Genomic DNA, 16,996 nt, shown 5'->3' with positions numbered 1-16,996 from the left:
TGGTGCACGTGAAAGAAGTGGAACTTCTTTTGCGGTGTATTGTAGTTTTCATCATTTTTCATCCTTAAAAATCAAATTTCTCTTGTAATAGGGAATGGCGTGTATAAGAGAAACAACCTAGGTCACTTTTTCTCTCTCTCCACGGTCAAGTGATTCGCGAGACGCACTGCCGTTTCTCTCACTCTCACTCGTCCTAAGTTGTACCTTCTCTCTCTATCCGTAACGAATCTGTGGCGAGTTAAATTTTACTCTCAACGCGCCTAAAGAAGTTTCTCTTCAAAAACACTGTGCATTTTGCAAGCAAACAAGAATTTTGATGTAATTTCTATTATGTACACACACCTAAATGTTGTAGATACTTATCGTTTTCAGGACTAATAAACAAAATTATTAGCTATGAAATAAATGTTATCAAATATAATATAATGCTATTAGAATTGAAAACATTGGTGGCTGAAGGGGCTAAGTAACATTTTTAAGATTTTTGAGTTTTTAGATTGAATGAGGGTGTTATGTGCCTGTAGGCCATATTAGACCTTAAAACTCCGGATATAAAGGCTACTTTTAGAAATTGCATGTGATGAAGGAGTCATGTACGAAGAAAGAGTACAAATAACAAAAGTTTGTTGGCAGTTTTTTCAAAATGAACAAATTGTATCGTATCCCCTTCATCCGCTCGTGTCTTCAATTGTGAGTGAGCGGAGTGCGCGTACCTTGATGAGGGTCCCGTCCTCCGCCGTGGTCCCCCGGAAGGTCTTGGTGTGACGCCCGTTGGCCGTGCTGTACACGCGCACGTTGCGGTCCTGGTGAGGACATGCAACACCCATACACATGTTACAATTGTAAAAAATCATTAAAAAAAAAATTGTAAAAAAATATTTGGTAAGCAGCGGCTTGGCTCTGCCCCTGGCATTGCTGTAGTCCATGGGCGATGGTAACCACTCACCAGCAGGTGGGGCGTATGCTCGTCTGCCGAAAAGGGCAATAAAAAAAATTGGTTCTTCTTTCACGTCGAACGCATTGACATATTTTGTTTGATAAAATCCTGCCATGGGACAGACAGACACTGTTTTCTTACCACGCGGGCTGAGCTACCACTAATAGCTTTTTCACGGGCTTTAGGTTTTCACTTTTTTCACGGGAGCGTTACTGTAGTGACGTCACAGTTCACGAGACGTGAAGTTCAATTCTCCGTCATGTGTAAGTTAATCTCTCACGCTTCGATGATGACATGAAAACACTTTCTCTGAGACCGAGTCGTTGACACGAGCTGGGGGGGGAGCAGGGGGCGGGGGCGCGTGGGGTCACTGACCTGGCAGGCGGTGAGCACGTGTCGCCCGCCGGCGTCCACTTCCATGTCGTAGAGCGTGGTGCGGCCGGACACGTTCTGTCCGCGCGCGAACTGCCGGCTGCCATCCTGCAGGGGCACGGGGACTTGAGCAGGGGGGTCGAACGTGTGTGAACTGTGTTACTTGAGGTTTGTAAGTTTAAGTTTACTGGTGGTAGGACCTCTTGTGAGTCCGCGCAGGTAGGTACCACCACCCCGACTATTTCTACCGTGAAGCACTAATGTAAGTAAGTTTCGGTTTGAAGGGTAGGGCAGCTGTTGTAACTGTACTTGAGACCTTAGAACTTATATCTCAAGGTGGGTGGCGCATTTACGTTGTAGATATCTATGGGCTCCAGTAACCACTTAACATCAGGTGGGCTGTGAGCTCGTCCACCCGTCTAAGCAAAAAATAATAATGCACGAGTATGGGAGAATGAAATAAAACCGCTGGACAGATACGGTTTCAAAAAATCCACAGAAGTCTCAGTAAATTCACTGAACCTTTATTATAAGTCCCACCTCATCACATTTAATTTAATTTCACCTCAAATAAAACAACTTCATCGTATGTCGCTCCATATCACATAATTCGTATGTTTAATTTAGTGATTAAAGATTTTTTAAACTCAACCTTGGCTACAACGGCACAGAGAAAAAGGAATTGCTTACAGCGCCCCTAGCGACAAACATAGGGAAACGTTCCAACACCATACAAATATGAGTTAACTTTTACGCTATCGAGAACGTTAAAGAACTCGCACTAAGCACAAAGGTGAACTCGTTTTTTTGGCTGAGCAATAAAAAGCTTCTAAGTCGAGCTGTCCGTCACATACCATGACATGGGGTAAATTGGGATCCTGGGGTAAATTGGGACAAACCTGCGGAAGATTCTCAAAGTACTTGTAGCACGGAATCTACCTAATTTTCTTTAAGGTAATATTTATCAATGTATAGAAGAAAAACCAAGTTAAATAAGGAAGTACTAAACATGAGTTAAGTTGGTCCCAAAAATTCGTCAAATTAAATTTAAAATAGTGGTTGAAAAGTGCGTTTTAAAACGGCTTAAAGAACTTTTAAAAAAAGTTATATTATCGTTGTTTTTTCAATAAGATCACAGTTTATATAAGTTTTTAATACACCTGGAAATACCACAACAAACGGTAAGTTGCAATATTCTTATTTTAAATACAATATTTCGACAAAATAAAAAATGTATATTTTTTCCTTTCTTTTTGGGGAAAATTGGGACGTATGTAGGGTAATTTCGAACGAGACTGGAAAAATTAGGGACGAGAAAACACAAAATTGGAACGCCAAAAGACAAAATAGGGATGGCTTGTTAGGGTTGTCACTGATATCTTATAATAGATTTTTTAGCCTATACTATCACTTAATTGCGTGATGTAAAGAAGGTTAATGTGTTTATCAGTTAGTTTATGTAAGTATTATAGGTAAAAGAAAAGTATATATATAATTACTTTTTTTTCGCGACTTTTACCTTGTAATATCTGCCCGGTCGTATGTTCTTTATAGCAATAAAAAAAATTAAAAGTTAAAAGAACTCAAACGAATCAAAACTTTTGTTATTTCAGAATCTATTCACGCATCGAATCATGATTTTGTTAACATTCACAATGAACACACACAAATAAAAACAGGCCTCAGATTTTAAATGTACCATTAATTAAAAATCCGAGATATCCAATTATGAGTGAGTGAATTAATTGAGTTTAGTTATTTCGCTTAGAAAGAATTTCTTTTATTTTTGTTATTATTGGCAGTAATCAGATAAAGCTGTTTTTTTATCTTATTCACCTGATATCTTACTCTTGCTCAAAGATTATTTTGAAAATGTTCATTAAATAAAATTGTATTATTGCATTTCCAGTCCTTTTGTTTTCTATTTTTTATTCTATTTTATGATTTTGTTTCAGAGTTGTGATTTTTAAGGAAATTAAATAATAATTTTATAAAATATAACATGCACATACTTTTTTTGATAATTGTATTGTTGATTATCATTCACGTCACATCGCTTCGGAATAGAAACTAGCTTAATTTACACTATGTTGTGTATTGTGCTTAAATTATGGATTGTGTTCATCATTTCGGTCCATATAAATAATTATATGGCACCTACCTATATATCGCAGTACTGCGAGTTGACAACCCTTACAAATATCCCAATTTAACCCTTAACCGTGTCAATTTACCCCGGACGCTGGGTAAATTGGGACGGCCATTATTTTACCGATTATTTCTTTAAAATGAATAATTAAAATAATGTAACGGTTTTTATCACCTAGGTACGTTCAAGACTCAACTTATTTCTTTGGTTGAGCAGTGACTATTTAATTGGAACTATTTTAAAATTCAATCTGAAGGTCGATTTTGTCCCTATTTACCCCATTGTACGGTAGTCCAAAGAACTCACGGTTTTCAATTGCCTGAAGAGGATGGTCTTGTCGGCGCCGCAGGAGACCATCTGCAGGCCGGGGCCGGACGCGATGAAGCGCACCGCCGTGATGGAGGACGAGTGCTCGTCCAGCGTCTGCAGGATCTGGTAGCCCTGCGACACCACGGACGAAACGATCAGGGGGTCGGGGGGGACCGAGCGGGGACATAGCGGTTCAACTAACAATTTTGAGAAAATGATAATAAAATACTTTGAGCGATTTACAAACATGTATTCTATCAGTTTATAAAATGGATTAAATTTAAATTTTAGTCTAGAAAAGGACAAAGTACCGTTACGTGATGGGATTCGGGATAAATAAAATTCTACCGAATTACAGGTTAACACTGTATTAGAGTTTGGAACACTTACAACACTCAACAAACACTGGACTCTATGGGGGGAACGCGAGGAGTGAAGTTGTGTGTATTGTTTTATTTTGTCTATTTAGTGTTTCTTCAGGTTTAAATGTGTAATAACGATGGTTTATTAACTGTTTAGTATAACTGTGAAAGTGCACAAATGTGGGAAAATGAAACAAAGCCGCTGGACGTAACTTCTCGGGATCCTCCAAAAAGTACACTGAAAAATTCTCAGTGAATGACCACCTTTTTAATGAGAGTATATTTCATCACATATCATCTCATTTCGTTTAATTTCGTCCCGGTTGATTCCATCCCATCCCGATTTTTATTATTTATCTTAAGCTCTAAAATAGCTTCGGGCGTGCTCACGATTTAGGGACAATTATCATCTCTTTTTTAAAGGGATTTGTGACCTGGTAACTAAGACCTTTAAGTCATATGTAATTTTAATTTATATTTATATTTTTATGTAAAATTATAAATATGAAGTGAAATGAAATGAAGATGATTAAGTTGAGACATTAACTGGGCTTACATTGGGCTTTGTTTCATTTTCCCTCATTTGTGCACTTTGACAGATGTTAAACAGTTAATAAACCACCGTTATTACACATTTCAATCTGAAGAAACACTAAATAGACAAAATAAAACCAATCACACAACTTCACTCTTCGCGTTCCCGCCAAAAAGTCTCGTCCCGATATCGCCGCTGATCTTGTGGTCATGTGTAGGAGTCCCCGGCGCCGGTACCTTGTCGACGTCGAAGACGTGCACGAGTCGGTCCCGCGAGGCGGAGGCGAGCAGGCGCGGGCGCGCGGCGTACTGCAGCGCCAGCACCTCCGCGTCGTGCGCCTCCAGCGTGTGCAGCAGCGCGCCGCCCGCCGACACCACCCACACGTTGCCGGCGCGGTCCCCGCACGCCACGTGCGCGCCGTCCCCGGACGCCGCCACGCACCTGCCGACACCCGCGCCCCACCTTACCCTCTACTGCACGATACTGCACGAACGAGCTCCGAGCTCTTTGGGGAATCGAGAGAAGCTGCTGCTAACAGGCAAGATAGGCCGCAAGAAGACGCAAAGGCAGAAGTCCATTTTTTTCCCTACCTAAGCTGATAAGGCTTGAGAGGTTATGTCATTGCTAACACTGGCCCTAGTAAGAGCAATGCTTCGCTGAATCTACCACCGGATCGGAATCGCGACCCAATGAGAAAATCTGGCAAAAAACTCAGTGGGCTGTGTCTGTGGGTGAATTTGCTCGTCGATCCCTTTATCGCATGCGACGAGTTCGTCGAGTAGAGAAATCCAATGCGCTGGTCCGACCAGATACGCCACACTCTCAATACTTCAGTCCACGTTGCTATCCACACAGCCGAGGATATGGCGCAGGATAATCCAGAAGGAAGATATTAAAGGATGCCAAAACTCCCGGCATTGAGGATTATCGACGTAAGAGGAGAAGGCCGCGTTACCCTAACGTGTGACGTCATTAGGGTCATTTAAAATAAGAGGTGACTCAATAGGATCCGTGACCATTTAGAATGAGAATGAAAGTCAGATTAAACACTTGGCTTGAGACAAGAATTCTAAGTGTTAGTGTTTACAGCACATTAATCGTATGGGATGGGAGGAACTGCCTCACTTGGCGATGACCACGAGAACCACGGGCTGGTCTGCCCGCAACGGCAGCGCGTGGCGGCGCGACTCACCTGACGCCGGTCTTGTCGTCGTACGACTTGGACTTGTCCTTCTCGCTGGAGGCGGTCAGGTCCACGTCCTTCAGGAACTTCAGCTCCGGGTCTATGTATACTATTTTATTCAGCTCCTGTAATTCAGACGGGCTCTTTGAGAAAACCAGCCTAGGAGGCATTTTCACTTAAGGCAATGTCCGCTCGTATCATTTGTTAAGAAAGAACATTAACCTTAGAAGCTCTTCATATCGAAGGTAGCTGATTAGCAGCACCGACCATGAAGAAGACGGTCCACTAAACCAGCTCAGGAGGCATTTTCACATAGGACGGTGACCGCTCGCATTATTTGCTAAGAAAGAACGATGTCGCAGCTGTTCATGTCGAAGGTCAGCAGCACTGAACATGAAGACCGATACAGCAGATAGTACAACTTCCACGAAGACCGCGGTCGCTGCTTTTAACAACGGCATCTTTGAGCGTCCTCTCCACCGTCTCTAAGAGGTGGAACCCTTCCACCGTCTCCTCCCAGAGGTCCGGGAGGCCGTCCACTCACATTGCTGTAGATGTTCCTCGCACGCGGCTCCAGGCCCCACATGCGCACGGTGTCGTCGCTGGAGCAGGTCAGCAGCGTGCCGTCCCCGGACACCTCCACGCCCCAGATGCACGCCGAGTGGTACAGCGCCGAGTGCGACTTGCCCACCTGCGGCCCACGGGCGACGAGTTATAACCAAAACGAATCTAAGTCAAAATTAATGGTGCCAACCCTAGACTGTACGTCCGTTTAGATCGGTTGGCCACATATGACGTCATACCTTGAGAAAAATGCACTAGACGACAAAACGTATGAGATATGTTTAAATTACAAACTAATTTTAATTAAAATATTATTTTCAAATACCTTCCCATTCAAGGGATAACTTTTAGCATTTAACTCTGCTAACATTAACTCTAAAGTTTAAACTTTAGAAAACCGTTAATAAAAACCACAACAAAAATCATATGTTACGCATACAATATTTTGTTCACGCTTCTAGTTATCTCTTTCTTTGCCAAATTAAAAACTTACTACCCGCGTTGAACGTTAAATATTTACCTTCATTATTTTTCTGATTACCGTAAAAATTCGCTTAACAAATGTTGATAAGTTACGCATTAAAACGAAACATTTACTACACGCATTAGGCCTAGGCCGCACTACCGATTTTAAAACCGCGAAATGTTACAAATTTGTCGCGGAAAAAAACCGCAATAAAATTTGTAATCCATAGAACTAGGTATCTGTGCACGTACCTACTATGCGTAACCGCGGGCGGTTTTTTGGAATTTCAAATACGTTTGCGAATTTTTGTTTCTATGAAATTGGCTACTAGCATCCGATAGTAATTGAAAAATTTCTCTAGGGGTTTCTTAAATTTTGTTATTTCTTATGAAAGAAACCTTTCTCAAATCTACTGCTAGTAAGTGGATGAACCCAACATTTGTGAAATTTTCGTTATCTTTTTTTTCTATTTCTTTAGTACCAGAGCAACACTACATACTGCTCTTTTGAAATTTATCCATCTTCAAACAAAATCGCGGGCGAATTCGCGGTTAATAATTGTAGTGTGTGCGTCTTAAGCGGTTTCGCGGTTACAGCGATTAACAGCTCCCGGGGAAAAACCTTAGTGCGGCCTAGGCCTTAAGTATTAAATATTTACCTTCGTTATTCATTTTTTTATGATTACCGTCAAAATTCGCTTAACAGGCACAGCTGTTGGTAAGTTAGGCGTTAGTCGGACAATGCGCGCGCACTCACCCGTCGGATGTCGCGCACGTCCCACACGTACAGACTGTGGTCGTTGTAGACGCACGTGAGCCGGTGGGCGCGCTCGTCGTACGCCAGCGCCGTCGCGTCCGGGTACCGCGCGCGCGGCGGCTGCGAGAACATGTGGCTGCAAGCAGACGGTCCGGTACACTCACCAGCTTACACCATGCATTTTTTACTGGTGGTAGGATGGCTTGTTAGTCCGCACGGGTAGTTTGACAGACAGAGAGCCCTATATAGGGTACAGTGACGGCAAAGGTTATGTCAAAGGCTTAAGTATTTTTTTATAGCTACTGTATGCAGGTGAGCCCACAGCCTAGATGATTTCTATTTCATTTATTACACGGGCCGACCGCGTCAAACTTTTTGTCACCATTCAATCTTGCATAAATTCCACTTCATTGTACAATTTTTTCGTGACTACCGTCAAATTCTTATATGAAAACTACTCCTCTTAACACGCGGCATTTATCTTTGTAATTAAAGGTCCGTTTTATTTGGTCTAACCATCAACAACATGTTTATAATTGAACTTCACTTAAGTTTCTGGTTATGACATTTCTTCTTACTATTAATTTTTAAATTGCTATCCTTGTAAAGTTACAAAAAATTTCGCTTGAAAAAAAATTTATTTTTTTGTACCTAGGATTTAGTAGATTTGGAGAGCGAAATAGGTTACTTCATATTTCAAAATCTCATTACCGCGGAACGCTATACTGACACTGCGTGCTTAGTGCGATTATTTTAGCGTTCTCGATAGCGTAAAAGTTAACTCAAATTTGTATGCAGTTGGAACAGCGCCCCTAGCGGCAAACGTAGGCAAACGCTATCGAGAACTTTAAAAAACTCGCACTAAAGACATAGATCCCTGACCACACAGGCCAAGTCGCAGGTGCACTATGCACACGCTACATATAAATGTATGTATAACTCAGCAGTACAACAGTTGATGGAGCAAGTAATATTCACCTGATGTTGGTGCCCTGCGCCACGTCGACGCCGAGGTAGTGCGTCCTCGGCAGCGTCGTGATGTACTGGAGCGTGTCGGGGGCGAAGCACCGGACTATGCCCTCGGCGCATCCCACGAATATGAAATTAGCGCCCACCGCCATACAGTTGGCGGACTGCGTCTGGAGCCGACGGAGAGACCGTTAGATGACACTCTTGTACTGGTGGTAGGACCTCTTGTGAGTCCGCGCGGATAGGTACCACCACCCCGCCTATTTCTGCCGTGAAGCAGTAATGCGTTTCGATTGGAAGGGCGGGGCAGCCGTTGTAACTATACTGAGACCTTAGAACTCTTATCTCAAAGTGAATGGCGGCATTTACGTTGCAGATGTCTATGGGCTCCTTTAACCAACTAATACCAGGTGGGCCCTGAACTCTTCCACCCATCTAAGCAATAAAAATAAAATAAAACTGTCTGTGACGCTACTGGAGTTACGTGACTTCACCACGTGACCGCAGCCACTTTGGAACTTATATGTTCACTACCCACCCACCAATCAGAATGCATGAATGTTTCGCGGCAGAAATAAGGGGGGACAGTCATATCGTCATTTACAATACTTTTTCCTTTTGTCGTATCACTCTTGTCAGAGCGGTCGTGGTAGTCATTCAGTATCATTGCTGTGGGCAGATGTTATGCGCCTCACGAACAATCGCCACCAGACCGCGTGGGAGGTCGCCCATGCGATGGACCGATCAAACCAAGTCGGCAGTTGGCGGTTGTTTGCACGAGTGTACCAGGCTCAACACAAACCCGGAGAAGTGGCGATTTACAATACTGCCAACAGTAAATATTGGTTGATGGTCGCAGTACGCTGCTGCCCATTCCCCAGATCCCTCCAGATCCCAGATCACGTCACTCACGAGGAGAGATTAAATGACGCTACTCCACCCTGATACTACACGGCCAAACATAATAAAAAGTCAATTTAAAAAAAAGAAGTATTTATATAGCCCACTCTATTTCTAGAAGTGACGGATCACGAGACACTCACCCTGAGCTCGACCCACTTGTCCAGCAACCGTCTGCTGTTGAACTCGCAGAGCAGGCCGCCCCTCGTGATCGCGTAGGTGCTGTCCGCGGACTCGCCCCGGCCGCAGACCACGTCGCAGAACTCATTGTCCTTCTGCTCGCCGAGTATCGCTGATCTGCCCATCAACGGAACCGGCTCTTTGAACTGAACAGCAGAATTGTTAAAGTTACACGAGTATTTTTCGTTCATAACTAAACAATTAGCTAGAGAGAGAGGGAGACAGAGAGAGATAGGGAGGGAGGGAGCGAACAAGAGATGGGGAGAGGGAGGGAGGGAGCGAAAGAGAGAGGGGAGAGGGAGGTAGGGAGCGAGAGAGAGGGGGAGAGGAAGGGAGGGAGCGAAAGAGAGAGGGGGAGCGAGAGAAAAAGAGAGAGGGGGAGCGAGAGAAAAAGAGGGAGGGAGAGACTCGCAGCCTAAAAGAAAAGACGGCTGGTGCGTTCGTATCGAGGGATGAGACCTTGCCGGGTTCGAATCCCGCAGGCAGCTACACAATTGTACTGATGAAATACGTGCTTAAAAAAGGTCCGTTCACTTCCACGGCAAGGGAATAACATCGTTTAACAAATATCAAAAATCGCGAAACCACCGCCCTATATACCAAATTAAAATTTGGGCCACATGTCTCGAGTTCGGGTGATGTCTATGGGCTACGATATCACTTAAAAGCAAGCGCACCGTGAGCTCGTTCACTCGTCTAAGCGATAAAAAAATTCTAACAAAAAAAAATATACTTAAGCACAAAATCACATTTTCCATTTCATCATTTTTTACACATCCTGTAGTTTTTGACGAGGTCGGTGACCTAACATTGCTGGAGTTCACGGGCGGTGATAACCACTTACAATCCAATGGATAGTAAGCTCATTTAACCTTCAACAGCTTTAAAAAAACTTTTACCAAATGAAATAATACTTAAGAATTCGAAGAAAAAAAACAACAAGCTGTATATCCATGCAGCATATTGTATCTAGAGACATGGAGGGTAGCAGTAAAAACCACCATCTTAGTGTATTAAAGTGTCCGCTACAAACGAGCCAATTAGATGGCGCCACAGTAGCAAGTGGAAGTATTTTAACAACAGCTTCTTAAACTATTAGAGTAGGATACTAAATTAAGAAGGAAAGAAACAATTCCTACGTAAATAATAATTAACAGTAAAGATTTTAAATATTGCATATTTTTTTAATTACACAAGTCACGGAAATGATTACAATTTATCAACCCGGCACACTTCGCTCTGCTTGAAACTGCTATATTCATATAATTTCCACTTCCTATAGCGCTATTTCGCTATTATTTCCACTAGCGCTATTTCGGTGAGACTTCCAACACCAACTTGCTGTTTACAGACGGACACTTTTTCAACTTGTCCTCTATACAAGATTGCGCTCCTTATCTCTACCCTCCATGTCTAGAGGTCAATCGCTAATATATTAGTGAATTGAATCGAGAGATTCTACAATATTAATTCGCACTGTAATTACCCTAGGCATGCTATTGAGGATAAATGCTATCTAGGCATGCCTTTCGATCCCATGCAATCTATTCAGCATTACTCCATCCACTCTCGGATAAGCTTTAGTCCACTCCACGTCCAAGTTCCGAAAGGGGTACTTGCCCCGACAAAAAAAAAACTTTTATGTTAAGGCCATCAAGCCAAAAGCGCTCAACCAACCAAACTCACTTTAGCGTTTCTCGAATATTCCAGATACCAGAACTTGACGTGCCTGAAGCCGACCGTGACGAAGTAGTTGCCGTTCTCCGCGAAGCTGACGGCCTTCACGCGCGACGACACCTGGAAACCAGAAGGTCGCGTCACAAACTACCCCTTTTTTCGGTCCGCGGTTTTCAAACCTCCTACGAGGTCCCCGCAGCTAGAGAGGATTTTGTGGGACTGGTCCGCGACTGCGAAACCGCGGGCTCAAGGATGTTTTTAGGACCCTACCCACTAAACGAATCGTCACAAAGCACCATGACGTCGTATCGTGGACCCCCTGACTATTTCTGGCACGATGCACTCCCTTGACAGAATTATGAATTCAGGCAACCCTCCTATCTTTGTCTAAAGATACTTTTACGGGGGGGAGGACCTCTTGTGAGTCCGCGCGGATAGGTACCACCACCCTGCCTATTTCTGCCGTGAAGTAGTAATGCGTTTCGGTTTGAATGTGGGGCAACCGTTGTAACTATACTGAGACCTTAGAACTTATAACTCAATTTGGGTGGCGACATTTACGTTGAAGATGTCTATGGGCTCTGGTAGCCACTTAACACTAGCTGGGCTGTGAGCTCGTCCACCCAACAACCCAATAAAAATTATAAAAAAAACTTAAAATTAGATGGCGCTTTATTGTTCCTTACCTGGAGGTCCCATACCCGGACGGCGGGCGCGTGTCCGCATTCCCCGGTGGCGAGGTACCGCCCGTCCGGGGAGAACGAGACGCAGGTGACGCTCTTCCGGGACGAATTCAAAACGTGCGACTGACCTTAGAACTTATATCTCAAGGTGTGTGGCGCATTTACGTTGTAGATGTCTATGGGTTCCAGTAACTACTTAACACCAGGTGGGCTGTGAGCTCGTCCACACATCTAGGCAATAAAAAAAATGTATATGATATTGTCACCTTATTGCTGGCCAACTTGAGGTTCGCTCTCCAGTCCCAGACGTTCACGATCATGTCGTGTTGAGAGCCAACGGATACTAGGTATTTCGACGACGTGGAAAATGCCTGAAAATAGAAGAATGAGGTCAGAATCGCTAAATTAACAAATATTTTTTTTTCTTCCGTGAGCTTAGAGTACGAGTTTTTTAACGTTCTCGATAGTGTAAAAGTTAACTCAAATTTGTATGGAGTTTAGAATTATGCCAACGTTTGCCGTTCCAACTTCATACAAATTTGAGTTAACTTTTACGCTATCGAGAACGTTAAAAAACTCGCACTAAGCTCACGGGTCAGTGTTTGCGATATCCCATGAAAAGCGCGTAATGGGTGGTTTTTTTTCTTTATTGCCCCTATGAACAGACGAGCATATGGCCCACCTGATGGTTAGTGGTTACCGTCGCCCATTGAGTTCAGCAATGCAAGGGGCAGAATCAAGCCGCTGTCTACCATTAAGTACTCTCCACAAGCCTCGTTTGAAGAAGGACATGTCATAACGCTCGGGAAACACCGTGGTGGGGAGCTCATTCCAAAGCCGGATGGTACGTGGCAAAAAATATCTCTGGAAACGCACTGTGGATGAACGCAGTGGCTCCAGGTAGTATGGATGAACTCTACTCCGGTGGCGGGCGGTGCGATGGTAAAAACGAGATGATGGTATCATCTCAAACAATTCCTCAGAGCACTCCCCGTGGAACATACGGTACAAAATACACAGAGAAGTGAAGTCCCTCCGCAGACCCAGAGGTTCTTTTCTAAGGCTGGTGCTAGCAAACTCTCTCAGATCGAGCCCATGAGCTCATCTACCCATTCGCACGTTGCAAGAATAGCCCCTTAGGCTACCAGCGAATGGGTAGGAAATTTTCTTGCAATTAAAAAAAATATGTTTAAGAACAGTATTAGTTATGTACTGACCACGCAGCTGACTCCGTGCGTGTGTCCTGGGAACTCCGCGATCTGTACAGCGCCGGACGCTGTAGGATCCTGGGAAAATTTAGAAAATTATTAACTTTTCACACTTACCCGCTAGATGGAGTCGTGTGTTTGATTATTTTTTTGATTTGACTTCCTAGAAAAACGTGCTTTGTTTTCCTCAGTGTGCTTAGTGCGAGTTTTTTAACGTTCTCGATAACGTAAAAGTTAACTCAAAATTGTATGGGGTTGGAACGTTTGCCTACGTTGGCCGCTAGGGGCGCTGTTCCAATTTCAAACGATAAAAAACTCGCACTAAGCACACACATCGTCATAACAAAACTTTAGTATGTAAGTCGTCATGGCCTAAGAGATAATACGTCCGGTGCATTCGTATGTAGCGATGCAATGGTGTTCGGATCCCACAGGCGGGTACCAATTTTTCCAAATGCCCATGGCCAAATTTGAAATAAGTACTTAACAAATGTTCACGATTGACTTCCACGGTGAAGGAATAACATTGTGTAATAAAAATAAAAATAAACTGTAATTTGCCTAATTACTGGTGGTAGGACCTTTTGCGAGTCCGCACGGGTAGGTACCACCACTCTGCCTAATTCAGCCGTGAAGTAGTAATGCGTTTCGGTTTGAAGGGTGGGGCAGCCGTTGTAACTATACTTGAGAACTTAGAACTTATATCTCAAGGTGGGTGGCGACATTTACTTTGTAGACGTCTACGGGCTCTTGTAGCCCCTTAACACGAGCTGGGTTGTAAAAATAAAAAAAAAACTTTAACTAGATGGCGCTGTATAGTTACGTACCTGGAGGTCCCATACCCGGACGGCGGGCGCGTGTCCGCATTCCCCGGTGGCGAGGTACCGCCCGTCCGGGGAGAACGAGACGCAGGTGACGCTCTTCCGGGACGAATTCAAAACGTGCGACTGTCGGTTCTTTCTCACGTTGTACAGAACGACAGTGCATCTGAAAGTTTTAAACGAAAATTGGTAAATGGAGCCTATCGCTAACACGATAAGGTTCATAACACGTTGACTGGCGTGTAGGTCACCGGTGCCCTACGCGGCGCACTGAAGTCATTATGTCGATTTCTTTTACTAAGGCGCCGGAATATCTAGTGGAAGTAGTGGTCCCGCAGTAGTCGAAATTCGACTATAATTAATTGAAATTATAAGTTTTTACACTTTCTATTGTCAAAGACTATTTCTATACTATTGTCCTTCTATAACCACAGATTTCGCCAAGACTACACTTTAGACAAATATTAATAATTAATACAACCAATAATTAATCAATTCTCAATTTGATCACATACTATAAGCATTAAGAAAAGTTTGACAATAAACAAACAGTATGCCTGCATGTGTGTGTCAAATACATGGTAGTATATGTAATGTTTTTATTTATTGATTTAATGTATTTTTTATGCATAATTAAAAACAAAATTAACATTCTGCACTTTTCTATATTCTCTATAAGTGAGGGAAATTTTTGATACTCGCTCGTGCCCGCAATTTTCGTAAAAAATGGGTAGAAGCTTTTTGCTTCACGTAATATACATAATATAGATAAGCGCAAAAGTTTGTTTTGACAATAAAACCGTAATGTTGTTCAAACTTATAATTTAAATTAATTATGGTCGGTTTCAACCTTTTGGCGACCACTAGTAATGATAATAAAGTTAACTTGAAATCAAAGTTGGCTTGTGAACAGTTGGCGTGTGGCATTGAACTGTGTGCTTAGTGCGATTATTTTAGCGTTCTCGAAAACGTAAAAGTTAACTCAAATTTGGATGCAGTTGGAACTTTACCTACGTTTGCCGCTAGGGGTGCTGTTCTAACTGCATACTACCGTATACTACATTGCTAACATTTCTGGATAACATTGGCAGAAGACTTATCTATATTCGTTCTTGCTGCTAATATGATGAAGGTTCAAAATGTAAAATCTTTATTGCGATTTAATGCTATTCTTGCACTAAAGAATACCGTTGCAAAGACCTCATATAAGTCCTTCAAAGCTCCAGCAAACTCCAAATGACGAATTTTCCTCTTCCAGAATAATAAGCTATTCGTTCTGAAGAGCCATTACACACAACCTCAAGTCAGTTCTTTGAGGTCATTCATAATGGACATAAGAAAACGCTTAACTCAAAACAAGTACCATACAAAAGGAATACAAAGTGAGAATATTATGTATTGTCAGTTTGTGCGACGAACGCGTGCGCGCACTCACGGCCGACAGCGGTCTGCCATCGGGTCACAGTCATAAGCGGAGCGGATTTACGACGCTGACCAATTTAAAATAACTCTCGCTCAATCATCCGAAATATAGACCCCCACGACGACATGTACGTAGAGTCCATCAGTAAGTATCTACAGTCGGCATCAGTGCGCCATTTCGAGAAAGCGGCACGACACGAGAACCCTCTCATCGTGGCCACCGGTAACTACATTCCCGAACTTGCGGATCGGATCGTAAGCGTCGACGTCGCCCAAAACACGCCAATTCGGTTCCTCCCAATCCACTAACGGTGCTTTTAGTTACCTCAAGCACCGGTCATCGTTCTCGTCGAACCCGTCGCTTGCGACGATGGGCTCGGAATTAACCCACAGACACAGCCCACTGAGTTTCTCGCCGGATCTTCTCAGCGGGTCGCGTTTTCGATCCGGTGGTAGATTCTGTCAAGCACTACTCTTGCTAGGGTTAGTGTAAGCAACAACGTCAGGTTTGAGCCCCGGAAGCTCACCTAGTAGTTAAAGCTACGCTGAAATGATCTATCAAAACCATCAACTTAAGTATGAACAAACAAAAACTTTTTAGTATAGTAGTTATAAACTTAATAGTAGGAGCAGCAGGTAGCATTACATGTGTAAATTGTGACAAGAACTAGTTAGGTGGTAGTGTAGATTTTTTTGGAACGAGCTAACCGTCCACTTGGCCTTAATAACCACAGCCCATGGACATCTATTACGTTAACTCCGCCACTCACCTCGAGACATGAGCTCTGAGGCTCAGTACAGTATTACAACGGATACCGCACCCTTCGAACTAGTGGTAGCGACCCTTGCGTGTTAACCAGACCAGACCAGTATTTATAGCCCTTAAATCTCATAATAGATGTATATTTGAGACAGGCTTATTATTGCATTTAGAGCAAGCCGGTCGGCGGTGTATGGTCTTGACGACCCGCCGGGCGTCCTCGGGGTGGTGCCGCGAGTCTGGTTGTAGTGCTGACCGCGGGAAACCCCTTATTCTGACCGGGCTCTGACCTCGGACGGAGATCGGACCCGACGTGAGAGTGCAGGGGAGTCGTTTAGTAGGTAGAGTCCTACATTCTATCCATACCGCCCGCGATCCGCTCCAGACATCTGGGGGGCCGTCCAGACTCACCCCCATACCCCACGCGCCCTCTAAACACGGGGACCTCGTAAGAGGTTCGGCATTTTGCCCAAAAAGAGGCTTATTATTTCGTTTAAAACAATTTTCCGTCTGGACTCCGATCCGACACGCTCCCCTCAACACCAAGCCCTATAGTTGACCATTACCTAATTCATATGTACGACGTGGATGTCCTTTCTCACGGCCGTAGCCGTGGTATGCGCTAACGGACGTATAGACACCGTGCGATTAGAATAATCTTCACGCCGCACCTAGCTGTGGGCAGGCGAAATTCATACGAGAGCTTAGTTTAGTATTACAGTGGTTAAGCTTTAACGAGAATC

The 16,996-nt window shown here is 43.6% G+C and overlaps 1 protein-coding gene across 18 annotated transcripts in view; it reads right to left on the bottom strand.

Moving 5' to 3' along the window:
- The window catches only part of Wdr62 (WD repeat domain 62), a 106,706-nt gene that overhangs the window by 31,852 nt on the left and 57,858 nt on the right, over positions 1–16,996 (bottom strand). For all 18 annotated transcript variants that reach the window (XM_089737301.1, XM_028183503.2, XM_028183501.2 and 15 more), the window contains 13 exons: positions 14,078–14,237; positions 13,260–13,328; positions 12,309–12,413; positions 11,369–11,479; positions 9,646–9,828; positions 8,612–8,772; positions 7,634–7,769; positions 6,392–6,538; positions 5,857–5,972; positions 4,901–5,105; positions 3,765–3,899; positions 1,313–1,417; positions 714–803 (listed from right to left, as the gene is read on the bottom strand). In XM_089737301.1, coding sequence (XP_089593427.1) covers positions 714–803; positions 1,313–1,417; positions 3,765–3,899; positions 4,901–5,105; positions 5,857–5,972; positions 6,392–6,538; positions 7,634–7,769; positions 8,612–8,772; positions 9,646–9,828; positions 11,369–11,479; positions 12,309–12,413; positions 13,260–13,328; positions 14,078–14,237 — 1,723 coding nt within the window. The remainder of the gene's footprint in view (positions 1–713; positions 804–1,312; positions 1,418–3,764; positions 3,900–4,900; positions 5,106–5,856; positions 5,973–6,391; positions 6,539–7,633; positions 7,770–8,611; positions 8,773–9,645; positions 9,829–11,368; positions 11,480–12,308; positions 12,414–13,259; positions 13,329–14,077; positions 14,238–16,996) is intronic.

The sequence above is a fragment of the Bombyx mandarina genome, chromosome 23 (assembly GCF_030267445.1).
Source record: "Bombyx mandarina strain Sakado chromosome 23, ASM3026744v2".
Classification (NCBI taxonomy): Eukaryota; Metazoa; Arthropoda; class Insecta; order Lepidoptera; family Bombycidae; genus Bombyx; species Bombyx mandarina.
This window is presented reverse-complemented; position numbering and strand designations above follow the sequence as displayed.